The 26052-nt window shown below is 44.4% G+C and overlaps 1 protein-coding gene across 1 annotated transcript in view; it reads left to right on the forward strand.

Moving 5' to 3' along the window:
* Positions 1-26052, forward strand: part of LOC141106921 (uncharacterized) — a 54729-nt gene that overhangs the window by 15014 nt on the left and 13663 nt on the right. Inside the window, exons 4-12 of the mRNA XM_073597851.1 lie at positions 18-129; positions 246-526; positions 693-834; positions 2303-3261; positions 9805-9838; positions 10646-10765; positions 10882-11162; positions 15467-15608; positions 17938-18942. Coding sequence (XP_073453952.1) covers positions 18-129; positions 246-526; positions 693-834; positions 2303-3261; positions 9805-9838; positions 10646-10765; positions 10882-11162; positions 15467-15608; positions 17938-18942 — 3076 coding nt within the window. The remainder of the gene's footprint in view (positions 1-17; positions 130-245; positions 527-692; positions 835-2302; positions 3262-9804; positions 9839-10645; positions 10766-10881; positions 11163-15466; positions 15609-17937; positions 18943-26052) is intronic.

The raw sequence follows: 26052 nt of genomic DNA on the forward strand, positions 1-26052 counted from the left end.
ATTACTGTGTGTGTCAGGTTCCTATAAGGTGTCAGGATGTCACTGACTCTGAGGAGGAGTATTTAGAAGGACACAAGGATCTCCACAAGGATGTCATGATGGAGAATCAGCCGCCCCTCACATCACCGGGTAAGAGGAGACTTTATTGTAAAGGAGAGAGCAGTACGGAGGGTCCACCTAGATCCCCCATCATCTGATAAACACATAGAAACAATGTATTCAGTCAGTGTGTGTGTTTCCTACAGATGGATCCAGTAATGGAAACCCACCGGAGAGATGTCCCCATTCTCTGTATTCCTGGGATTCCACACAGGAAGATCACATCATTGCACATAAGCTTAAAAAGGAGATAAAAAATGAGAATGGTGGGGGTGATGTGAAGGAGAAGTTTCCAGGACACAAAGCCCCCTTCAAGGGTATTGTGATGGAGCAATTTAGTAAACCAAACCCACCAGAGAGATGCCCCCATCCTAAGTATTCCCAGAATTCCACACAAGAAGATCACACCATCCCTCACCATCATCAGGTAGGTGGGACTTGATGTATAGAACACAGAAGTGATTCTGAATTTTTGGGGGGACATTCGTATATGTAATTTGTTGACTTCAAAATCTGAAGCTACATTTATTTTCGCCTTTTATATCAGCTGGAGTTGCAATTTAATAGCTGTCTTCTATTTTTTGTTTTGTTAGGATGAAGTACGGATTAATATAAAAGTTGAGGTTAAAGAGGAAGAAGAAGAGTCGTATGTGGAGGGTGACCAACCGTCCATGGAGGACATTGAGATAATTATGAAAAGTGAAGAGGATGAAATTTCTCTACCTATTGATACAGGTAAGTTATAGAGGTTGATTTATTAAAACTGGAGAGCATAAAATCTGGTGCAGCTGTGCATGGTAGCCAATCTAACTTCAGCTTGTGCAGTTAAGCTTTGGCACAAAACCTGGAAGCTGATTGGTTTCTATACTGACCTGTAACAGATTTTGCACTCTCCGGTTTTAGTAAAGCAACCCCATAGCATCAGTGTATTGGAGACTGTTGGAAGGAATGGATAGAGATAGCTGACAAGCTGCACAAGGTCATTTAGAAAACTGTACTTTATTTCTGATTGCTAGCTCTTTGAGGACTCAACTCCTTTTTCTGATTTTTACTTTGGTCTCATTATCCTGGGCTTACACTATTTGTCTTTCATTTTATTTTGTGATGGACCTAAGGTTAGAAGTCACTTTTATCTGCTAAAACACCTCACGTTATATCACTGTTATTCACCGCACCCCCCATCTCCAAAATAAAAGTTAAACATACCCAAGTTAGGCCTATTATCCCTGATTTGAACTGTCCTGCTTCTAGCCAATTTTACTGTTCTGTATCTTCCATAACATCTTATTTCTTGTAGTAAAACCCTATCTGTGATCTAGAGATTGTTTTTTACTTTACACTGTGTATGGTCCATCTCCATTCCTCAAAATAATGTAGAGTTCCCAACAAATGAGGAGGAGATACTGTACACCATATGAAAGGTCCATCTCCATTCCTCAATATAAAGCCATGTTTCCAACCAATGAGGAGGAGATACTGTACACAATATGAAAGGTCCATCTCCATTCCTCAATATAACGTCATGTTCCCAACAAATGAGGAGGAGATACTGTACACCATATGAAAGGACCATCTCCATTCCTCAATATAACATCATGTTCCCAACCAATGAGGAGGAGATACTGTACACCATATGAAAGGTCCATCTCTATTCCTCAATATAATGTCATGTTCCCAACCAATGAGGAGGAGATACTGTACACCATATGAAAGGCCCCTCTCTATTCCTCAATATAACATAATGTTCCCAACAAATGAGGAGGAGATACTATACACCATAAGAATGGCCCATCTCGGTTCGTCAGTATAATGTCGTTTTCCAAACAAATGAGGAGGAGATACTGTACACCATATGAAAGGTCCATCTCCATTCCTCAGTATAATGTCATGTTCCAAACAAATGAGGAGGAGATACTATACACCATATGAAAGGTCCATCTCAATTCCTCAGTATAATGTCATGTTCCAAACAAATGAGGAGGAGATACTGTACACTATATGAAAGGTCCATCTCAATTCCTCAGTATAATGTCATGTTCCCAACAAATGAGGAGGAGATACTGTACACCATATGAAAGGTCCATCTCCATTCCTCAATATAACATCATGTTCCCAACAAATGATATCGCATTGAAGCCACTGAAGTGGCTGCTAAACCAACACACATGACTCTTAATACTGACCTTTTTATAATTATTTATAGATTGCTTTCCAACAGAAGAATGTGATGCTGGGAGTACTGCGGAGAGACATCTTCTATTATCTGATGATCAGAGCTCAGAAGATAATGTCATCACACAGGACTCTCCAGGAGTAAATCCAAATACACAAAACAGACATTACTGTTGGGAGACATCAATGGATCAGGGCCAATCACGTAATATAATTGGAAATATCCATTTAAGATCTGACCCAGCAGACCAATCTTACCTTGAAGATGAGAATCTGTTCTTATGTTCGGTTTGTGGGATATCTTTCACAGAAAACGAAAACCTTCTTAAACACCAGAGCACTCACATGGGTGAGGGACCTTTCCCTTGTTCAGTGTGCGGTAAATACTTTATAAAAAAAGAAACGCTTTTAGTACACCAGAGAGTACACACAGGTGAAGATCCTTATTCATGTACAGAGTGCGGGAAATCGTTCCCTCATAAAGGAGCACTTTTTGAACACCATAGAAGTCACATAGGTGAGCGTCCGTTTTCCTGTGCAGAGTGCGGGAAATGTTTTACACAGAAAGTCACCCTTCTTATACACCAGAGAAGTCACACGGGGGAGCGTCCCTTTTCCTGTTCAGACTGCGGAAAATGTTTTTCCGAGAAGGGAAAACTTCTTATACACAAGAGAAGTCACACGGGCGAGCGTCCCTATCTATGTTCAGAGTGCGGGAAGTGCTTCACTCGGAAAGGAGACCTTGTTAAACACCTGAGAATTCACACCGGTGAGCGTCCTTATTCGTGTTCAGAATGTGAGAAGTCTTTCAGTCATAAAGGAGACCTTGTAAAACACCAGAGAATTCACACGGGTGAGCGTCCTTATTTATGTTTAGAGTGCGGGAAATCTTTCACTCAGAAAGGAAACCTTGTTATGCACCAGAGAAGACACACCACGGAGCGTCCTCACAGCGTTCAGAGTACGGGAAATGTTTTACATGTAAAAGAAGTCTAATTAGACATCAGAGAGGACACACCAGGTCGAACTGTTAATGGAGCGACTGTAGGATAAAAAAAATTTGTTTATAAAGTGTTACATCCCGGCAAAAGTCGTGGAGAAGAAAGGAGCACCCGATGTCCAAAGAAATGTAAGTTTGAAGGTACGTTAAAAAGCGTATAGTAAAAGTACATCAAGCCGAAACGCGTTGGACCCTTCTTGAGAGGCGGAATTTGGCCTGGCTGATCTCTACCCAAATGGGGAGGCCTCCAGAAAGGAGGGCGTGTCCCTATCCTTTCCCTACTCATCTGCTACTAATCACTGTCCCCGCCAGATGGGTCACCTGACGGTACACAGGAGCCCCAGGGTTCTAAAAAGAGTCTGGCTGACCCAAGATGGCCACCAGTGACCCAGGAAACTATAGAGGAACCATGTTCCTCTTGACCTCCTCTCCCTCTGCAATTCCGCTGCAGTTGAGCGCCACCTGCAGTGAAGAAAGTAGACTGCACCTGCCTATAATCAGGAAGAATGATCATTATACTGGTCGAAATTAGGATGGGCCCTGCTGAACCTGCCAAATTTTGACCAGTGTATGGCCAGCTTAGGTGAAAGTTACAATCTGTGGTATAAATTGGTGTGGTGAGCAGAAGATTACTCAGATCTGAACTCCACTTTATGTACTGAGCACTTACAGGGAAAAACACGTCAGGTCCCCGGTGAAAAGAGGAAGTTCTGATCTCTTTTCATGAAAATAAGAGGAACCATTCAAGAATAATTCACAGTGGTGTCAAATGTGTAAGTTTAGTAGGTAAGGGCATGAGAAATATTTAATAAATGAACCCTGTGTATAGTGGTTTATTCTATTCTCATCCTGTTATCTCCAGTCACAAGCTGGGCCGGCACCTGCATAAAAACAAGCAAATTCCAATAAATTCACAGCAGAGGGGGTGAGAGACCAGCTTACGCGTTTCACTCTCACTAGCACTTATAGGTTATGAATAAGCGCTAGTAAGTGATAAATGCATTAGCTGGTCTTTCCTTCCTCCATTGTGTATTTAACCCCTTCCCAACCAGCCGCCGCAGTTATACTGCGGCAGGTCAGCTCCACCTGGGCAAAACGACGTTACCTTGCGTCGCCTTTTCACCACTGGGGGCGCGCACCGCCGGGGGCACCCGCTCGTGGCCGTAGCCGATGCGAGTGCCCAGCAGGCACGATGAGCGCCAGGCACCCACGATCACTCCTGACAGAGCGAGAACCGGGATCTGTGTGTGTACACACACAGATCCCGGTTCTCTCAGGGGAGAGGAGACAGATCGTGTGTTCATACTAAGTATAAACACCGATCTTTCTCTCCTAGTCAGTCCCCTCCCCCTACAGTTAGAACACACACTAGGGAACACAGTTAACCCCTTGATCGCCCCCCAGTGTTAACCCCTTCCCTGCCAGTGACATTTATACAGTAATCAGTGCATTTTTATAGCACTGATCGCTGTATAATTGTCAATGGTCCCAAAAATGTGTCAAAAGTGTCCGATGTGTCCACCGCAATATCACAGTCCTGATCAAAATCGCAGATCACCGCCATTACTATCCCCTATTTTGTAGATGTTATAACTTTTGCGCAAACCAATCAATATACGCTTATTGCGTGTTTTTTTTTTACCAAAAATATGTAGAAGAATACATATTGGCCTAAACTGAGGAAAAATTTTATTATAGCAAAAAGTAAAAGATATTGTGTTTTTTTCAGAATTGTCGCTCTTCTTTTTTTATTGCGCAAAAAATAAAAAAACACAGAGGTGATCAAATACCACCAAAAGAAAGCTCTATTTGGGGGAAAAAAATATGTCAATTTTGTTTGGGTACAGCCTCATATGCCTTCGCAATTGTCAATTAAAATGACGCAGTGCTGTATCAATAATGGTGATTTCAGTAGTCCGCAGCCTGGATTTTTTTTCCTTCTGATATCTCCAGTTAGAAGCTGGGCCGCCGCCTGCATAAAAACAAGCAAATTCCAATAAATTCACAGCAGAGGGATGAGGCCCCCCACTAACGCGTTTCACTCTTACTGGCGCTTATCTATAGGATATGAATTAGCGCTAGTAAGCATGAAATGCGTTAGCTGGTCTCTCACCTCTCTGGTGTGTATTTATGGGAATTTGCTTGTTTTTTTGGATATTTTTCCTCTGCGTTTGTGGTGTCACTGATTTCAGTAGTCAACCGCCTGGATTTTTTTTCTTCTGATATCTCCAGTTATGAGCTGGGCTGCCACCTGCATAAGAAAACAAACAAATTCCAATACATTTCCACTGGAGGGTGTGAGGGAGCAGCTAATGCGTTTCACTCTTCCTAATATAGGTTAAGAATAAGCGCTGGTAAGCATTAAATGCGTTAGCTGGTCCCTCCTTCCTCCATTGGGCAAAGCAAATTACGACGATTTCACAGCAGAGGGGTGAGAGGCCAGCTAACACGTTTCACTTTTACTAGCACCTGTAGGTTAAGACTAAGCGCTAGTAAGCATGAAATGCATTAGCTGGTCTCTCTCTTTTTCTCAATAAAGTTGATTTCAGTAGTCGGTTTTGGATTTTTTTTCCTTTTAATATCTCCAGTTACGAGCTGGGATGGCACCTGCATAAAAACAAGGAAATTCTCATAAATTCACAGAAGAGGGGTGAGGGACCAACTAACGCATTTCACTTTCATGAGCACTTACTCATAGCTGGTCCCTCCTTCCTCCATTGTGTATTTATTGGTCTTTTTTTTTAAAAAAATCACATTTCTATGGATATTTTCCAATAAAGCTGATTTTGGTATGCGGCCATCCGGATTTTTTTCCTTCTGATATCTCCAGTTACAAGCTGGACTGGCATCTGCATAAAAACAAGCAAAGTTTAATAAATTCCCACTGGAGGTGGTGAGAGGCCACTAACGCGTTTCACTTTTACCACCACTTCTAGGTTCTGAATAAGCACTAGTAAGCGTTAAATGCGTTATCTGGTCCCTCCTTCCTCCATTGGGCAAATCAAATTCTGATAACTTCACAGTAGAAGGGTGAAGGACTTGCTAATGCATTTCACTTTTACTAGCACTTCTAGGTTACGAATAAGCGCTAGTAAGCATGAAATGCGTTAGTTGGTCTCTCATCCCTCTGGTGTGTATTTTTGGGAATTTGCTTTTATTTCTAATATTTCTCAATGAAGCTGTTTTCAGTAGTCGGCCGCCTGTTTTTTTTTTCCGATAACAAATAGCAAATTCTGATATATTCACAGCAGAGGAGTGAAGGACCCGCCGACGCGTTTCACTCTTACTAGTACTTACTCATAGCTGGTCCCTCCTTCCTCCATTGTGTATTTATTGATCTTTGTCTTTTTGGGTTTTTTTTACACATTTTATAAATGTTTTTCAATAAAGGTGATTTCAGCATACGGCCATCTAGATTTTTTCCTTCTGATATTTCCAGTTACGAGCTATACTGGCACCCGTGTTTAGTGATAGTTGGTGTTCCCTTTTTGACAGTTTCGGGTTTTTCATTCTTTCGTTTTGCCATAATTATAAATATTACAAAGCAGATGAAGTTTTGCCTTCATGATATTTTTTTTAATTCTTTGTGTAAATGAGATATAATCTGTGTGTGATAATAAAGAAATAAGTTATATCGACGATCGTCTTAGTCCTATCATTCTCGAAAAAGGAGATATACAAGAAATAAAATGCTGAAATACGGAAAGCTCACATCTCCTCCGTAGTTCCAGCCTCTCATACATGTTACAACCTCGGAATAATACTGCACACATGTAAATACTGAAGTGGGCGGGGCTACGTGTATTTGAAGTTCTGTATGGAGAAAATGTAACTGCAAAAATCAGTAAAAAAAAATTTGCATAAAAAGTACGGCGTGTGTGATTTGATTTTTCTTTTGCTATGATTGCGGTAAATGTAGAAGATTGTATAAAAGTGCAGCGCTATAAATTGATATACACTCTCCCGGACACTTTATTAGGTACACCCGTTCAATTGCTTGGTATCGCAAATTGCTAATCAGCCAATCACATGGCAGCAACTCAATGCATTTAGGCATCTAGACGGGGTGAAGACAACTTGCTGAAGTTTAAACTGAGCAACAGAATGGGGAAGAAAGGGGATTTGAGTCACTTTGGCATGGTTGTTGGAGCCAGACGGGCTGGTCTGAGTATTTCAAAAACTGCTGATCTACTGGGATTTTCACACACAACCATCTCTCGGGTTTACAGAGAATGGTGGGAAAAAGAGAAAATATCCAGTGACCGCTCACTGGATATTTTCTCTTTTTCCCACCATTCTCTACCCGACCCGAGAGATGGTTGTGTGTGAAAATTCCAGTTGTGTGGAGGAAAATGCCTTTCAGAGGTCAGAGGAGAATGGGCAGACTGATAAGTTCCAGATGATAGAAAGGCAACAGTAACTCAAATAACCATTCATTACAACCAAGGTATGCAGAATACCATCTCTGAATGCACATATTGAACCTACAAGCAGATGGGCTACAGCAGCAGAAGACCACACCGGGTGCCACTCCTGTCAGCTAAGAACAGGAAACTGAGGCTACAATTGGCACAGGCTCACCAAAATTGGACAATAGAAGGTTGGAAAAACGTTGCCTGTTCTGAGGAGTCTCGATTTCAGCTGCGACATTCAGATGGTAGGGTCAGAATTTCGATGAAAATAGCATGAAAGCTTTGATCCATCCTGCCTTGTATTACTGGTTCAGGCTGGTGTAGGGTGACCTGTCATCAGATACAGTGTGCCAATTGCCACCCGCAGCCTGCCATCAGATGCAAGATTCCTGAAGATCTCCCTGGGTAGCGGATCTCTTGGGGTCCAGATCCCTTCAAGGATAACTCCCCCGGGGGTACTGGATCCATTCAACGCTGACTCTCTCAGGCCCCATCTCTTCAAGGCTCAATGCCTCAGGCTGGGGTCCTGCCTGGATCCTGGCGGCTCCCCCATCGATCAACTGCATTGCGGGCGTATGGGCTTACCGGACAGCTGGTGTGTGTGACTTGGTGGCTCCCAACCGGTGTCAGCAGTGCAAACCGGCGGGGACGGCGGCACTCTTCGGAATTTGACACCTGGGGCCCCTCTCAATGTGGTGCCGGCCAGTTTTGTCCCTAGTGATGTCACTGGTTGCTAGACGCCAGGTGGCTCTAGCAACCAGTGGCCAGGAGTATCAGGTGGAGGTGGAGGCAGAGCCAGCCCTATGGCTCGGATTGCTGGCTCTGTCAGTTTCATTCTGGGATACTGTATTGTCCTGGAATGAAGGTGCCCGGGACCCAGGACAGACCTGCAAAATGCCTTCACCTGACTGTACTCCTGATAACTGGTTGCTATAGCCGCCTGGCATCTAGCAACCAGTGACATCACAACCATGACTCCCTCCCTGCCCAGTGTTGAAAGGATTTCACATCCTTCTCCTCTGCGCTAGTGCTCCTGGGGCCCAAAACAGCTGCCCTTTGAGCTGAGTCCTGCCGCCACCCCCTTGTCATGCTATGAGCCTAGAGAGTAACAGTCCCGCTGGTCTAGTGGCGGCAGGGGGGCGGGGCAGCGGAAGCGGAGCTAAAGCCGGCGCAGACAGCAGCATCGTGAAACAGCGAGTGGCGGCCCCGGTGAGCAGCATGAGGCTGACAAGAACCAACAGCCCAGGAGGGAGTGGGAGAAGACCTCACTGCTGGCCACCCTGACCTGAGCAGCAGTGGGTGCAGCATCCCTGGAACCTCCCAGAGCCTGCACGCTTTCTCCAGCCCCCTCTCCTAGCTGTCACTGTCATCAACAAGAAGGAAGACAGGCTGACCAAGGGCCCAGAGGACAAGGATGGGCAGGAGGTAGATGCATCACACACACACCTACCCACAGACAGGGGCTGGGACACAGGGGCACAGGAGAGGGCACCCTCACCCTCTCTCTCACTCTCACCCACCCCCTCACCAACCCTCTCTCTCCTCCCAAGTGGACACTGACTAATAGGTGAGAGTTAGTTATTCCATCCCCCCTCAAGCACTGCCACTCATCCACCACTGCCACTGACCTCATCCTCCTAATGAGGGACTACAGGTCCCAGTATGAACCCCTCAGAGCTGAGGATGTAACAAGCCTCCCCCCCGGTAGGTCAGTTAGGGGATCAGGTAGGTTAGTGTGTGGTTAGTGCTGATTTGTTTTTTTTTTGTTTTTTTTTTATTAATAGACCCCCAAGCTTTGAAAATTTACCTTAATATGTTATATTTAAATTTTTAGATTGTTTTCCACTATTTTGTTTTCTACATTTATAAATATTTAAGTTCAAGTTATTATCGATGGTATAATCTGTGTGTGTAATCATAGATCAACAATGGGAATGGGAATGGACCACCGATCAGCAAGTAAAATGTGTAAACGTAACATAGACTGCAGTATTTATATTGAACACAAGGTGGTGATCTTACTGGAAACACACAGACAGGAAGTGATTTAAGTGGAGGCAGGAAGTGATGTAGGAGTATAAATAGAAATTTCCGGAAATGAGGTGATTTGTGAGGAAGTAGAGAGGAGACATTACTGGAACTGACAGCAGAGGAGGTAATAAGATATTACTTTATATTTACACCCAGTAACCCCCCGTCATGTCCGTCCTCTTCCTCCATAGTCACTGTGATGTCTTTTATCTCCAACAGACGATGATACACACATAGAGAAATATAATATGTACATCAATACATCCTAAATATAGAACCATTTATCCAACTGTCCATCCAGAGCCTCTGGTTTATAGACCAGATACAGGAGAAGGAGGGTTCCAGGTTGATCACATGAGATCACTCTTATACTGAACGTCTTGTCTCTTGATAAGTAAAACAATCTCTCCTTCTTACCTTGAAGGTTTTGAAAGTTCATTTAGAAAAGAAGAGTTACAAAGTGAAAGTGAAGATTAACAATTGGAGAGATGAGAACATGCAGCCGGTGTTAATATGCCAAGGCCTCGAATCATCACAGAAATGCTGGATTTTAAGCTGAAATCCTGGAAATTTGCCGTGTAGGACTTCCCAAAATATATAATTTCCCATTTTAACACATTCACTCAAGGGCTTGGACTTGTAACACATATAACAATTACAAGGGACATTCATTTCTGTTATTTTGGAACACCTTATCAGCTTGTCCGTGGCCTAGACTCTGGAATACCTCAGTGTACAATATTAGTAGACTCTCTCTAAATACTGTGTAACATTATGTTCCAAAGGCATTGTTCTAATAACATAATTCTGAATAAGAGACATTCTAACAAGCTAAGAACCTATCATTAGCATATAGGCACCTGATATTGTCATTCAGCTATTACTAAATCATAAAATCATTCTTTATTTTTTTTTTAATCACTCTATTAAGTACAAAGGTGTCAGGATGTCACCGTCTATTTCTCCATGGAGGAGTGGGAGTATTTAGAAGGACACAAGGATCTCTACAAGGACGTCATGATGGAAAATCAGCCGCCCCTCACATCACCGGGTAAGAGGAGACTTTATTGTAAAGGAGAGAGCAGTACGGAGGGTCCACCTAGATCCCCCATCATCTGATAAACACATAGAAACAATGTATTCAGTCAGTGTGTGTGTTTCCTACAGATGAATCCAGTAATAGGAACCCACCAGAGAGATGTCCCAGTCCTCATTATTCCCGGGATTCCACACAGGAAGATCACACCCTCTCATATAAGGTTAAAAAAGAGATAAAAGAGGAGGAGGAGGAGGTTGGTGTTATGGAGTTTTCAGAAGGACGCAGAGATCCCTTTAACCACATCAAGCTGGAGCCATTCAGTGACACAAACCCACCAGAGAGATGTCCCCGTCCTCTGTATTCCTGGGATTCTACACAAGAAGATCACACCATCCCTCACCATCATCAGGTAGGTGGACTCGATGTATAGTTAAGAAGTGGTTCTGAACTTTGTGAGATGATATTCTTCTATGAAGTCTCTTGTTCTAATGTTGACTTTTACATCTGAAGTGCAGCCATTGCTCCCCCTCCATCAGCCTCCCTTTGTTTCCATTATGCTTTTCCATTTTTTTTAAAAACAATATACAGTTTCTCTTACGTTCATTAGCAGACACAGCTCTTCTGAGTCTTGACCATAGGGTTATAGTGCCACCTACAGGAGTAGGACACTAGGCTAAAAAATAACACAGCACAACCTATGGGAAGTCCTAGCTGGTCTAAAACTTTGCTATAGGCTATGCAGTTTTTTTGCCTAGTGTTCAGGAGTAAGGAACTTGTTCCCTGCTGGGACCTCTGGTGCTGCAGCGTTTTTAGGTATGTTAACCCCTTGAGGAAGAAGTCCTTCTGAAGAAGTGGGAAGGGTAGTGTTATGGCAGGCTAGGGTGAGTAAGGGATATGAGAAGAAAGTGTGAAGGGGGAGGCTGGAATGAACTTTAATGGTACCGTAAGAAACCAGAGATAACAATCTTAATATAAGAAATTTTATAAAATTTATTACAAAAAAAGAGATATGAGATATTTTAAAATACAAGTTTTAAAATAAGCTCAGTTAATCAACAAACATGAGCTCTATATTCACACAACTGTGACATTTAGACAATGATACCATCTGTATGTTGGTTGCTCGACACGTTTCATGGACGAAAAATACCACTTCTTCAGGGGCTTTATTGTATACATACAGGAGATCTTTATAGAGCAATTATTAGAACTACAGATGGAGAGAAAACATACATTAATCAATCAATATCACAAATAATCAAATTATTAATTGAGTATAAAATAAAAATATTTTTGTCTAGTGTGGTGACCCCTCAAAGTGGGTTATCTTACCCATGATGCGACCATGTGGACGACCCAAAGGAGATATGGCCATCCCGGAGGGCATGGAAGCCCCAAACACAAAGGACACAAATAGGATATCTGGTCAGAGGAGGGAGGGAAAGGAAAAAAGGTGGAAAAACTATTATTGGGAATAGTACCCATACATTGGCAAACATATTTAATAGAATGATGATCATAATAGATCATAATTCCATCATACCAGAACACTGGCTGTATAGATCCAGAAATCCAGTTCAGTGGATCTCTAGAAGATGTTATAGGACCTAGAAAGGTAGATAGATAAAGTCCACTATGGCCCATACTACACAATCAGAAGAAATCTACACATATATATGTAGCCAATATATATGTTAACATCCACTTCACTTGTTTGTTGGATGTCGAGGCGCGTGGTCACAAGATAATCAATCTAAGCTGTGGTTAATATTTTCCCACAATACAACTTTTCCTATACCTCGGTGACAGCACGCACCATCAACAAGGCTTTTTTTCTTCCCGACCCCAGTGGGTCTTCAGGATTTTTTCTGCCCCGCTGTCCTCCCCTTTTTGTGTGGGGGGGGGGTCGAATCAACGGTGACCCATATGTCCACCTCTGGGTCTGACATGGACACTTGTTCATAAAATACATCATTGAGGATTTCTTGGTTGAGAATCTGAAAGTATACTGTGCTCTCGCATTTTTTTAAAGAAACAATCATTGGAATGTTAATCATACCGTCACAATGTATAACACAATCTCTTCTTCCTAATATATATCCCTGAAGAAGGAGACAACTCTGTACTCTGAAACGCGTCGGGTGCAAGAAGTATAGATTGCATTGTATATCTAATGACGGTGATAAAGTTTTAGACATGTTTAAGCATTCTCTATGTTTTTATATGTTTGCTATATTTTTCTAAATAAATATTTTGAAATCTCAAAAACAACATTATCTCCTCTAATATATTGTGCCTTAAAAGTCCACCACAAGGGGATTTTCTTCTCTTTCTCTTTAATACTGGATGTGACACCAATTGTTGCTCAATACTGCTGGCCAATCAGTTTTATATATGTAGCCAAATCAGTATCACAATAAAATTATGCTCTACCCCATATAGCCAGAGAATCCCGAGCAAGCACCTATAGAATATGGTAAAAAGTGGAGCTCTATTCCAGTGTTCTCAAAATAGATCTAAAGGTAATAAAGAGCCAAAAAATAAAAGTCGGGGGTATAGAAGTGACCATAGTCATCTACATAAATCTATAAAAATTGGCCAAGATCTGCATGTCTCACCTTAAAAAAAATGAGATACAGAAAACCATGTATACTAAAGTGCCTGATTGAAAAATGCAGTCTAGTATCACCAATATTGCTCTAGGCAGTACGCCCCCTATTACCAATATAGAAAAAGAAGATAAAAATCAATAAAACTTATGTTCCACATGAAGTCATAAAGTAAGGACAGAACCAAGTCCATATAGGTCACCTGTCATTCAGGGCGCCGGAAAAGGTGCAGCAATGATAACAGAGAGGCTGTGTCACCCAGCCTCTCTATTTATGTGTCTGCGTGTGTCTGGGCTTCTGCCTAGCGACGCCCACACTACCGCAATGGCGTGTGACGTCACCGGGCTCGGTCCTGGAGTGCGAAACCGGCATTTACACACCAATAGCGAGTAAGGGATATGAATAATGAGGTAAAAATGGATAAAAGGTCTCTCACCAGGCCATGCCCCCAACATGTTTCACTCTCCCCCCTGGAGCTTAGTCATGGGGAACTGGTGAACGGCAGAACAGAGTTGGTCGAACGGTCTATGTTTACTGTTGTGTGGTAACGGCTGTGTTGGCCACGACCCTGGTGTCTCAGTAGCTTCCTGGCTCTGCGGTATCATTTGTCCACCGGCCTTGTGGCTTTGGTGGGCCAGGTGGTCTGGAGGAGGCCTGAGGGGCATGTGTGCGGCATCTTTGAATGCTGTCCCACTCCTTTCCAAGCTCTCCATCTGGGCGGTGGTGCTTCAGCTCATATGCTGGTTCGAAATGGTTCAGGAGGTTTTTCGTTCAAACCTGTTCACTGTTTCGCGAAAAGGACAGGGTTTGCCCTATTTTGGGCCTAAGGCCTTAAATTGCTTTCAGAAGGTTTGAAGCTCATGATGGACTCAATTAGCTTGGTGGTGATTTCTTTTCTTGAGGATACCCACCTGCATGCCCCAATCTATGAGGGACATCGGCGGTTCCTGCACTTTGCGGTGGGGTACGCACATTATAATTTTGTGGCGTTTCCCTTCAGGCTAGCCGTGGCTCTTGTCTTTGTGTTGCAGACGATGGGGGGATAGCCGTTAAGGCTTTCCTGGACAACCTGCCCTGTGGATGGCTGACAGTCCAGATAACATGGAGATCACGACGCATTCCCTGCATGCTTTGGCTGGACTCTGCAGTTCAAGAAGTCTGCAGTTCAAGAAGTCTGCCCTGACCCTCGTTAGGGAGTTTTGAGTTTCTGGCGCAGTTGTCATCTCGGAGCTGGCCAAGGTGTTCTCCCAGTGGACAACCTCCAGAAGCTTCAGGCTGCTCTTGTCCAGGCTCTGGGTCTGATAGTGTCATTCGGGGCGGTTCCACATGCGCAGTTCCATACGGGAGTCCTGTAAGAGTAATCCTTTCCACGTGTGACACATCTACGGTCTCCTTGGCCATCCAGATTAGTCTAGTTGGTCAACAATTGTCTCCTTCCTTACGCGTTTTTTTTTGGTAAAAAAAATCCCAATAAGCCTATATTGATTGGTTTACACAAACTTTATAGCATCTACAAACTCTGGGATATACAGTATTTATGGATTTATCATTTATTTATTTTATACTAGTAATAGCGGCGATGATTGACTTCTAGCGGGACTACGATATTACGGCGGAAAATCGGACACTAACTGACACTTTTGACACTTTGCTGGAACCAGTGACACTAATACAGTGATCAGTGCCAAAACTATGCACTGCTTTTACTAAGGGAAGAGATTTTATTCCCAGCTTTGCAGGAACACAAAATCTATCCTTTCCCGTCAGAACTGAGCTCTGCCTTGTTTACATAGGCAGAGCTCTTTTCTGAGTCTCTGCCCAACGATCAGCGGGTGGCGGTGGACATCTAGTGTCTGGCACCCGCAGATCAGCTTCTAAATAGTCACAGCAATAGCAGCCCGCTGGCGCCCCCTGTAGGTGAACGTGCAGAATCACCTATATATACACACATGATTCCTCACAGGAGGGCCACCCTGTAGCAGTAACTCTGCTATGTGGCAGTCCAGAAGTGGGTAATGAATGCAGAGCTGGGGTCATTTGTTTTTTTTTATATCTGCCTGGAGTTCTACCTTAATAGATGTTTTTTATTATTTTGGGGGTTTAGGGTGAAGAACGGATTATTATAAAAGCTGAGGTTAAAGAGGAAGAAGAAGAGACGTATGTGGGGTGTGATCAGCCATTCATGGAGGAGGTTGGGATGACTATGAAGAGTGAACAGGATGAAATTTCTCTACTTACCCACACAAGTAAGTATAGGCACTATGGAAGAAACAGTTCACAATTTCATTTTACTTCTGAGTATAAGGATTGTAGTAAGGGGAAAATGTTAGATAATTATCAGATGTGATTATTAGAGCTTCATGAAAATGTTGGCTGCTAGACCAACATACATGATTCTCCTATTACTGACCTTCTTATTAGACATGTGCAATTCATTTCAGTCTGAATACAAATTTGTACAAATTTTTGGTTATTCGGATATTCAGATGTATCTGAATCTCCAAACGACCGTAACGAATTTTGTTGAAATCCATTAAAATATGTTATGTTTATTCGTTTTCTAACGAATTCCAAATTTTCAGAACAATTAGAATTTGGTTTTGATTTTTGGTGAATAAGTAGTGGTGCAATGAACCCCATACTCATTCACATGGTGGTGATATCTGGGGGCCCCCTGTTTAAAGGGGCTTCCAGATTCAGATAAGCCCCCTGCCCACAGACCCCCACAACCACAGCCCAGGGTTGTTGGGAAGAAGCCCTTTTCTTGGGGGGTTTGACATTTTTGTATTGCCAGCATTGTATTGTTTATAGCCATGGCCAAAAGTTTTGAAAATGACACACGTAATTATTTTCACAAAGTCTGCTGCTTCAGTGTTTTTAGAACTTTTGTCAGATGCTACTATAGTATACTGAAGTATAATTACAAGCATTCCATAAGTGTCAAAGGCTTTTATTGACAATTACATTAAGTTTATGCGAAGAGTCAATATTTGCAATGTTGATCGTTCTTTTTCAAGACCTCTGCAATTCGCCCCGGCATGCTGGCAATCAACTTCTGGACCACATCCTGACTGATGGCCGCCACACATTCTTACATAATCAATGCTTGGAATTTGTGGGGTTTTTTGTTTACGCGTCTCTTGAGGATTGACCACAAGTTCTCAATGGGATTAAGGTCTGGGGAGTTTCCTGGCCATGGACCCAACATTTCGATGTATTCCCCAAGCCACTTATGCCGTGTACACACGACCGGACTTTCGATGGACTGAATCACGTCAGACTTTTCGACGGACTTCTGACAGGCTTTCGTCGAATCGGACTTGTCTACACACGATCACACCAAAATCTGACGGATTCGACCGTGATGATGTACGACCGGACTAGAATAAGGAAGTTCATAGCCAGTAGCCAATAGCTGCCCTAGCGTCGGTTTTCGTCCGTCGGACTAGCATACAGACGACCGGATTTTTCGACCGGACTCAAATCCGTCGGAAAGATTTGAAACATGTTTTAAATCTAAAGTCTGTCACAAATTACGACAGAAAAGGTCCGCTGCAGGTCCGATGAAGCCCACACATGGTCAAATTGTCCGACGGATTTGTTCCGTCGGACCAGTCTGGTTGAAAAGTCCGGTCGTGTGTACACGGCATAAGTTATGATTTTTGCCTTATGGCAAGGTGATCCATCATGCTGGAAAAGGCATTGTTCATCACCAAACTGTTCTTGGATGGTTGGGAGAAGTTGCCTCTCGGAGGATGTTTTTGTACCATTCTTTATTCATGGCTGTGTTCTTAGGCCAAATTGAGAGTGAGCCCACACCCTTGGCTGAGAAGAAACCCACCCACAAATGAATGGTCTCAAGATGCTTTACTGTTGACAAGACACGGGACTGATGGTATCGCTCAGCATTTCTTCTCCGGAAAAAGGTTTTTTGCCGGATGCCCCAAACAATTGGAAAGGGGATACATCAACGAAAATTACTTTACCACAGTCCTCAGCATTCCAACCCCTGTACCTTTTTCAGAATATCAGTTTGTCCCTGATGTTTTTCCTGGAGAAAAGTGGCTTCTTTGCTGTCCTTCTTGACACCAGGCCATCCTCCAAAAGTCTTCTTCTCACTTCTTCTTCTCACTGTGTGTGCAGATGTACTCACACCTGCCTGCTGCCATTCCTGAGCAAGCTCTGCACTGGTGGTGCCCCGATCCCTCAGCTGAATCAACTGTAGGAGACATTCCTGGAGCTTGCTGAACTTTCTTGGGCGCTCTGAAGCCTTCTTCACAAATGCAGTGGTAATTTTTTTTTTTTTATGTGATTAAGTTCATTTTCATGGCAAAGAGGGACTTCATCTGAAGACATTCTGAAGTATATGCAAATTGCCATCATAAAACTGAAGCAGAAGACTTTGTGAAAATTAATATTTGTGTCATTCTCAAAACTTTTGGCCAAGGCTGTACATTTCAGCTGTCAGTGGGGAAGCCCGCTGACAGCTGACGTGTCATCGGTTGTTATGGGCACGGTGGCCGGCTTCCGCACATGTCTACTTCTTATATTTGTGTAAAACTTTCTTTCCAACAGATGGATGTGATGTCAGCAATTCCTCGGAGAGACATCTTCTATTATCTGCTGATTGTAAGTCAGAAGATAATGTCATCACACAGGATCCTCCAGGAGGAAATCCAAATACACAAAATATACATCACAGACCTTCCTGTCCGGAGACATCAATGGATCCCTCTGATCAGGGGGAATCTTCTCATCAATCACATACTATGATTGTAAATATCCATGTAAGATCTCACACTGCAGATCGATCAACAGATCCTTCTAATCCCGAATCTTCCCTACCTCATGAAGAAGTTTACCAAGATGAGAATAGATTCTCATGTTTGGGGTGCGGGAAATCTTTTAAGACAAACTCTGAACTTCGTATCCATCTCCGATTCCACACTCGTGTAACTCTTACATGCTCATACTGCGAGAAATCTTTTAATCAGGAAAAAGAATTTCGAACACATCAGAGACTTCACAAAGATGAGAATCCTCATATATGTTCAGCGTGTGGGCAATGTTTCACTGAAAAAAACGAGCTACTTATACACCAGAAAGTTCACGTCAGGGTGCGTCCTTTTTCGTGTACAGAGTGCGGGAAATGTTTCATTAGGAAAAGGCAACTTGTAACACACCAGAGAGTTCACACAGGCGAGCGACCGTTTACATGCAGAGAGTGCGGGAAAAGTTTCACTCAGAAAAAATGCCTTAATTCGCACCAGAGAGTTCACATAAGTGAGCGTCCTTATTCATGTTCAGAGTGCGGGAAATGTTTCGGCCAGGAAAGAACCCTTGTTAAACACCGGAGAATTCACACAGGTGAGCGTCCTTATTCATGTTCAGAGTGCGGGAAATGTTTCTTTCATAAAGGAGACCTTGTTAAACACCAAAAAACTCACACGGGCGAGCGTCCTTATTCATGTTCGGAGTGCGGGAAATGTTTTCTCGTGAAAAGTGATCTTATATCACACCAGAGGATTCACACGGGCGAGCGTCCTTTTTCTTGCACAGAGTGCGGGAAAAGCTTCGCTCTGAAAGGAAGCCTGACTATACACCAAAGACTTCACAAAAATGAGCGTCCTTTTTCTTGTACGGAGTGCGGGAGATCTTTCATTGTAAAAGGCAAGCTTCTTGCCCACCAGAGGAATCACACCAACCCCAAGGAGAGTCTATTTTCTTGTTCAGACTGTGGGAAGTCTTTCAGCCAGAAAGCCCAGCTAATTGCTCATCAGAAAAGCCACACGGGAAAACATCCTTTTCCCTGCCCAGTGTGCGGGATATGTTTCTCTGACAAAACAAATCTTCATAAACACCAGAAGAGTCACACGAATGATCGCCCTTTTGCTTGTTCAGAGTGCGGGAAATGTTTTACACGTAAAGCAAATCTGATTAGACATCAAACTACCCACACCTGATGAGACTGTTAATAAATGTAGCCAGGTTCTTGGCTATAAATGACAGTGAGAGAGACCCTGGTCGCAGCTGCTCCGTAGCTACTGCCTTGCGGTGCTGAACTGGTTACAGGCTATTTTAGCCAAAGGAGGGCGCTGTTTAGCTGGAATAGTTTATTAGACCAGTCCTCAAGGTGCACCAACAGGTCATGTTTTCAGGATTTCCCTCAGATGAAACGGCTGTGGTAATTACTAAGGCAGTGAAAACTGATCAAATCACCTGTGCAAAATAGTGGAAATCCTGAAAACATGACCTGTTGGTGCGCCTTGAGGACTGGAGTTGAAAAACACTGTATTAGACTTAGGCAGCAATGCACAGCGGGAACTGTATTCCTGAGGAGAGACTCTCCTGTGTAATCAAGAATGTTTGATGTGAAGGAAAGTAGCCCCATGACTAAGCTCCGAGGGGTGGAGTGAAATGCGTTGGTGGCATGGCCTGGCTGTAGTCCAGGCTGTGGTTGCCACTTACCATTGTACTTTGGGATGACACAGATGTGCGATCAAAGGGATACCTTCCTTCACACTGAACGATCTTAGGAGCCGGGATGAGCTCTCTCCCGAAAAGCATGCCCAGCAGTGGACATCAAGGATTAGTACCCCCCCTTCAGTGAGCCTGAGCAGCACATGATACAGGTCTTTTGGGTCACATAAAGAACTTTTGAACTACATTCCCTAGAGAGGAGATTGCTGGGAGGAGGGGAAAGAACTGAATTTTCATGGGTTGTACAGGTCCCAGTTTCCTCTTGCCACGAGGGAGACCTGAGAGTGCACATCACTGTCCAGTGTGCCCCATCACTGCTGCATATCGGTGGCCTAAGCGGGATCCAAAGTGCTGAGTTCAGGGGTACCAACAGCCAGAGTCACCTCTGGCTGTTGGTATCTAAGAGTGGACTAACTGCTGTTTGTGACCGGATGATGAGCTGCAGTATTGCTGGGACTGCTGAGCTGCTGCTGTGGGGATTTACTATCTGCTGCTGGAGAGACTAAGCCCTTTAGGAACTGACCATACAGCCATCTAGTAAACTTGTGGGGATTTACTATCTGCTGCTGGAGAGACTGAGCCCTTTAGGAACTGACCATACAGCCATCTAGTAAACTTATTGCTGCCTAGAAAATATTCTCATGTGCACCATGAGAACAACTGGGCCCCAACACTGGCCATTTGAAGAGTTAGGTTTAAAGCCTGCCCCTTTACAGCTGCTACACAGGTACCTGAAGGCCGGGTTCACACTATTGTGAATTGGATGTGGGATCCCCGCATCCAATTCGCAATAGCAAGAGATTGTGGCTGGCTCTCTATCATGCCCCGTGCGTCTTTTGGTCCGTTTCAGGTCCGAATTCAGCCAAAAATTGGGACTGAAATCGGACCTGAAATGATGTACCAGGATGCGCAGGACCCCGGCTGCGAGCCGCATCGTTATTAGGTGTGAACCGAGCCTTACCCATTTTTTATGCTAAGAGGTACTTCTCAGGGGACATTGAACCATATTCTAGCCATTCTCTTACAGTGTACTCCAAATCAATTAGAGCTGAATTTTCATGGGCTGTACAGGACCCAGTTTCCTCTTGCCACAAGGGAGACCTGAGAGTGCACATTGCTATCCAGTGTGCCCCATCACTGCTGCATATCGGTGGCCTAAGCGGGATCCAGAGTGCTGAGTTCAGGGATACCAACAGCCAGAGGCACCTGGGTGCAGAGCAGAGAGTGGACTAACTGCTGTTTGTGACCGGATGATGAGCTGCAGTATTGCTGGGACTGCTGAGCTGCTGCTGTGGGGATTTACTATCTTGTGCTGGAGAGACTGAGCCCTTTAGGAACTGACCATACAGCCATCTAGTAAACTTATTGCTGCCTAGAAAATATTCTCATGTGCACCATGAGAACAACTGGGCCCCAACACTACCCGTTTGAAGAGTTAGGTTTAAAGCCTGCCCCTTTACAGCTGCTACACAAGTACCTGAAGGCCGGGTTCACACTATTGTGAATTAGATGCGGAATCCCCAAATCCAATTCGCAATAGCAAGAGACTGTGGCTGGCTCTCTATGGAGCCGGTTCATATATCTCCGGTGTGAATTTGCCCAGGAGCCCCGTGCGTCTTTTGGTCCATTTCAGGTCCGAATTCAGCCAAAAATTGGGGCTGAAATCGGACCTGAAACGATGAACCAGGACGCGCAGGACCCCGGCTGGGAGCCGCATCGGTATTAGGTGTGAACCGAGCCTTACCCATTTTTTATGCTAAGAGGTTTTTCTCCGGGGGAAATTGTACCATATCCTAGCCGTTCTCTTACAGTGTACTCCAAATCAATTAGAGCTGAATTTTCATGGGCTGTACAGGACCCAGTTTCCTCTTGCCACGAGGGAGACCTGAGAGTGCAAATCGCTGTCCAGTGTACCCCATCACTGCTGCATATTGGTGGCCTAAGCGGGATCCAGAGTGCTGAGTTCAGGGATACCAACAGCCAGAGTCACCAGGGTGCAGAGCAGAGAGCGGACTAACTGCTGTTTGTGACCGGATGATGAGCTGCACTATTGCTAGGACTGCTGAGCTGCTGCTGGGGATCTGCTGCTGGAGAGACTGAGCCCTTTAGGAACTGAACATACAGCCATCTAGTAATCTTATTGCTGCCTAGAAAATATTCTCATGTGCACCATGAAGAGTTAGGTTTAAAGCCTGCCCCTTTACAGCTGCTACACAGGTACCTGAAGGCCGGGTTCACACTATTGTGAATTGGATGTGGGATCCCCTCATGCAATTCGCAATAGCAAGAGATTGTGGCTGGCTCTCTATGGAGCCGGTTCATATATCTCCGGTGCGAATTTGCACAGGAGCCCTGTGCGTCTTTTGGTCCATTTTGATCCGAATTCAGCCAAAAAATTGGGGCTGAAATCGGACCTGATATGATGAACCAGGACACGCAGGACCCCGGCTGGGAGCCGCATCTGTATTAGGTGGGAACCGAGCCTTACCCATTTTTTATGCTACTTCTCAGGGGACATTGCACCATATTCTAGTCGTTCTTTTACAGTGTACTCCAAATCAATTAGAGTATTAGAGTATTCTTATTCACATTGCAATTAATGTTTATATGCAATGTTTATTGCTGATTTATGCATTGATTACAGTCTAGTGATACAGAACTCTATTCTAAGTTACTTTGGCCTAGTGATTATACATTTCTAGCGGACGGTGTCTTGACCTACCACCTGTGTGTGTTCATTTATCTTTAAACTAACATTCTTTCTACCTCGTACCAATACATTGAGTTCATTTACCACTAAGCAGCCTTGTGTCTTTTTTTCTAGTACTAATTCACAGCCAAGTTAAAGGCATCCACACTCATGTTCTTATAAATGCTTGCAGTGACTTTCATTCAACCAGGTGTGTCAGAGGGGATGAGGGTGTTCTTGGATTGGAGGTGCAGAACAGGGAACACAAATTACCAAGCGGCTCCCTCGGAGGTAATGCTACGTAAATATATGGTGGTATAAAACAGATTATGTCATTCAGTCCACAGAACAACTATATGATAAAAATGTTATTATAAGCTGTACATTCACACAAAGTTGATATTTCACGTATAGTCTGGTCTAGTGGGCTGAGTCACCTACTGGTTCCTCACATACTTAAGTTATAGATGGTGTTGAATGAGCTGAACCTTCTATTGGTTTATTCTATTTCCTGGATTCTCCATGCCCCCCCCCCCCCACTTTGCGGTATCCCCAATTCTCTTTTTTCCATTTTGCCTACTGTGACAGAGTCAATTTGGGCAGGGGGCCCGTGGAACCCAGCTTATTTTAGAGGGGTCATGAAACTCCTGGTTCAGCTCCCCAGACCCCTCTTATGTGTAAGTCCCCCTGTGTCTATTAGGGGCACAGGGTGACCTGAGAAGCCCAGTCTGATCTGAACTAATCAGACTCAGTACAACCACACTGGACTCAGCATTTCATTTTACCCCTGAACCAGCCAGGTTATTTACATTATGATTAGAACACTGACATTGGACATTTCACCTGTGCTCAGGCACGCATGCCCAAGTCATAGGAGAAGCTCACCCAGCTACTGTTTTAAATAGTTGTTGAAAGGTTAAATGTTTCTGTAACACTAACAAAGTTGGCTGCGTGCCCAGATTTTGTTAATAGATGTGTTGATAAGTTCAAATGTTCCTGTGCCTAATGTGATTGGATGTAAAGTTTATCCCACCCTGTGTCTCTGCCAACAAGGAGGGGGGGGGGGGAGTTTGTCTTATGAGTTATATCCTTGTTTTTGTTCTTCAATAAAGTCTTATGCTGCTATTCATCCTACATTGACGGTCTCAACAAGTGACTGGGTGCTCTGAGGGATCTATGATCGTGCTAGTATTTGGAAAGGGAAGCACATAATACAGGCGGACATACTCTTCAAGAGTACGGGGTTCGTCACACATACTATAAAATAAAACTACAGCTCAGAGAGTGGTAGCTCCTGATAATAGGTTATGCAGACCAAGGAACTCAAACATATAGGCATACCAGGGAACAGTTGTAACCTCCCAGGCTTTGATTCTTAGACTAAGTGGGGCAGATGGACCAAAGTGGTGTACCATTTGCATCAGTACAGTAGGACATAGTGAAAATATTCCAGTTTTAAAGTGGTGGTTTAAAAATGACATACCTGTAAGGATTACATTCTGGTAATATAGTCTTCATATGAAACAATATAAGTACAATTGGAGCAGCCAGAGAATGTAGTGTGGATGGTGGAGGAGAGCTGTCAGAGAATGTAGTGTAGATAGTGGAGGAGAGCTGTCGGAGAATGTAGTGTGGATGGTGGAGGAGAGCTGTCAGAGAATGTAGTGTGGATGGTGGAGGAGAGCTGTCGGAGAATGTAGTGTGGATGGTGGAGGAGATCTGTCGGAGAATGTAGTGTGGATGGTGGCAGGAGATCTGTCGGAGAATGTAGTGTGGATGGTGGAAGGAGATCTGTCGGAGAATGTAGTGTGGATGGTGGAGGAGATCTGTCGGAGAATACAGTGTGGATGGTGGAGGAGAGCTGTCGGAGAATGTAGTGTGGATGGTGGAGGAGAGCTGTCGGAGAATGTAGTGTGGATGGTGGAAGGAGATCTGTCGGAGAATGTAGTGTGGATGGTGGAGGAGATCTGTCGGAGAATACAGTGTGGATGGTGGAGGAGAGCTGTCGGAGAATGTAGTGTGGATGGTGGGAGGAGATCTGTCGGAGAATACAGTGTGGATGGTGGAGGAGATCTGTCGGAGAATGTAGTGTGGATGGTGGAGGAGATCTGTCGGAGAATGTAGTGTGGATGGTGGAGGAGATCTGTCGGAGAATGTAGTGTGGATGGGGGAGGAGAGCTGTCTGAGAATGTAGTGTGGATGGTGGAGGAGATCTGTCGGAAAATGTAGTGTGGATGGTGGAGAAGAGCTGTCGGAGAATGTAGTGTGGATGGTGGGAGGAGATCTGTCGGAGAATGTAGTGTGGATGGTGGAGGAGAGCTGTCGGAGAATGTAGTGTGGATGGTGGAGGAGAGCTGTCGGAGAATGTAGTGTAGATGGTGAAGGAGAGCTGTCGGAGAATGTAGTGTGGATGGTTGGGGGACAGCTGTCGGAGAATGTAGTGTGGATGGTGGAGGTGATCTGTTGGAGAATGTAATGTGGATGTTGGAGGAGAGCTGTCGGAGAATGTAGTGTGGATGGTGGAGGAGAGCTGTCTGAGAATGTAGTGTGGATGGTGGAGGAGATCTGTCGGAAAATGTAGTGTGGATGGTGGAGAAGAGCTGTCGGAGAATGTAGTGTGGATGGTGGGAGGAGATCTGTCGGAGAATGTAGTGTGGATGGTGGAGGAGATCTGTCGGAGAATGTAGTGTGGATGGTGGAGGAGATCTGTCGGAGAATGTAGTGTGGATCGTGGAGGAGAGCTGTCAGAGAATGTAGTGGATGGTGGAGAAGAGCTGTCGGAGAATGTAGTGTGGATGGTGGAGGAGAGCTGTCGGAGAATGTAGTGTGGATGGTGGAGGAGAGCTGTCGGAGAATGTAGTGTGGATGGTGGAGGAGAGCTGTCGGAGAATGTAGTGTGGATGGTGGGAGGAGAGCTGTCGGAGAATGTAGTGTGGATGGTGGGGGGGAGAGCTGTCGGCGAATGTAGTGTGGATGGTGGAGGAGAGCTGTTGCAGAATGTAGTGTGGATGGTGGGAGGAGAGCTGTCGGAGAATGTAGTGTGGATGGTGGTGGAGAGCTGTCAGAGAATGTAGTGTGGATGGTGGGAGGAGAGCTGTCGGAGAATGTAGTGTGGATGGTGGGGGGAGAGCTGTCGGAGAATGTAGTGTGGATGGTGGTGGAGAGCTGTCAGAGAATGTAGTGTGGATGGTGGGAGGAGAGCTGTCGGAGAATGTAGTGTGGATGGTGGGGGGAGAGCTGTCAGTGAATGTAGTGTGGATGGTGGAGGAGAGCTGTCGGAGAATGTAGTGTGGATGGTGGAGGAGAGCTGTCGGAGAATGTAGTGTGGATGGCGGAGGAGATCTGTCGGAGAATGTAGTTTGGATGGTGGGAGGAGAGCTGGCAGAGAATGTAGTGTGGATGGTGGGGGGGAGAGCTATAGGAGAATGTATTGTGGATGGTGGAGGAGAGCTGTCGGAGAATGTAGTGTGGATGGTGGAGAAGATCTGTCGGAGAATGTAGTGTGGATGGTGGAGAAGAAC

Source organism: Aquarana catesbeiana, linkage group LG08 (assembly GCF_042186555.1).
Source record: "Aquarana catesbeiana isolate 2022-GZ linkage group LG08, ASM4218655v1, whole genome shotgun sequence".
Classification (NCBI taxonomy): domain Eukaryota; kingdom Metazoa; phylum Chordata; class Amphibia; order Anura; family Ranidae; genus Aquarana; species Aquarana catesbeiana.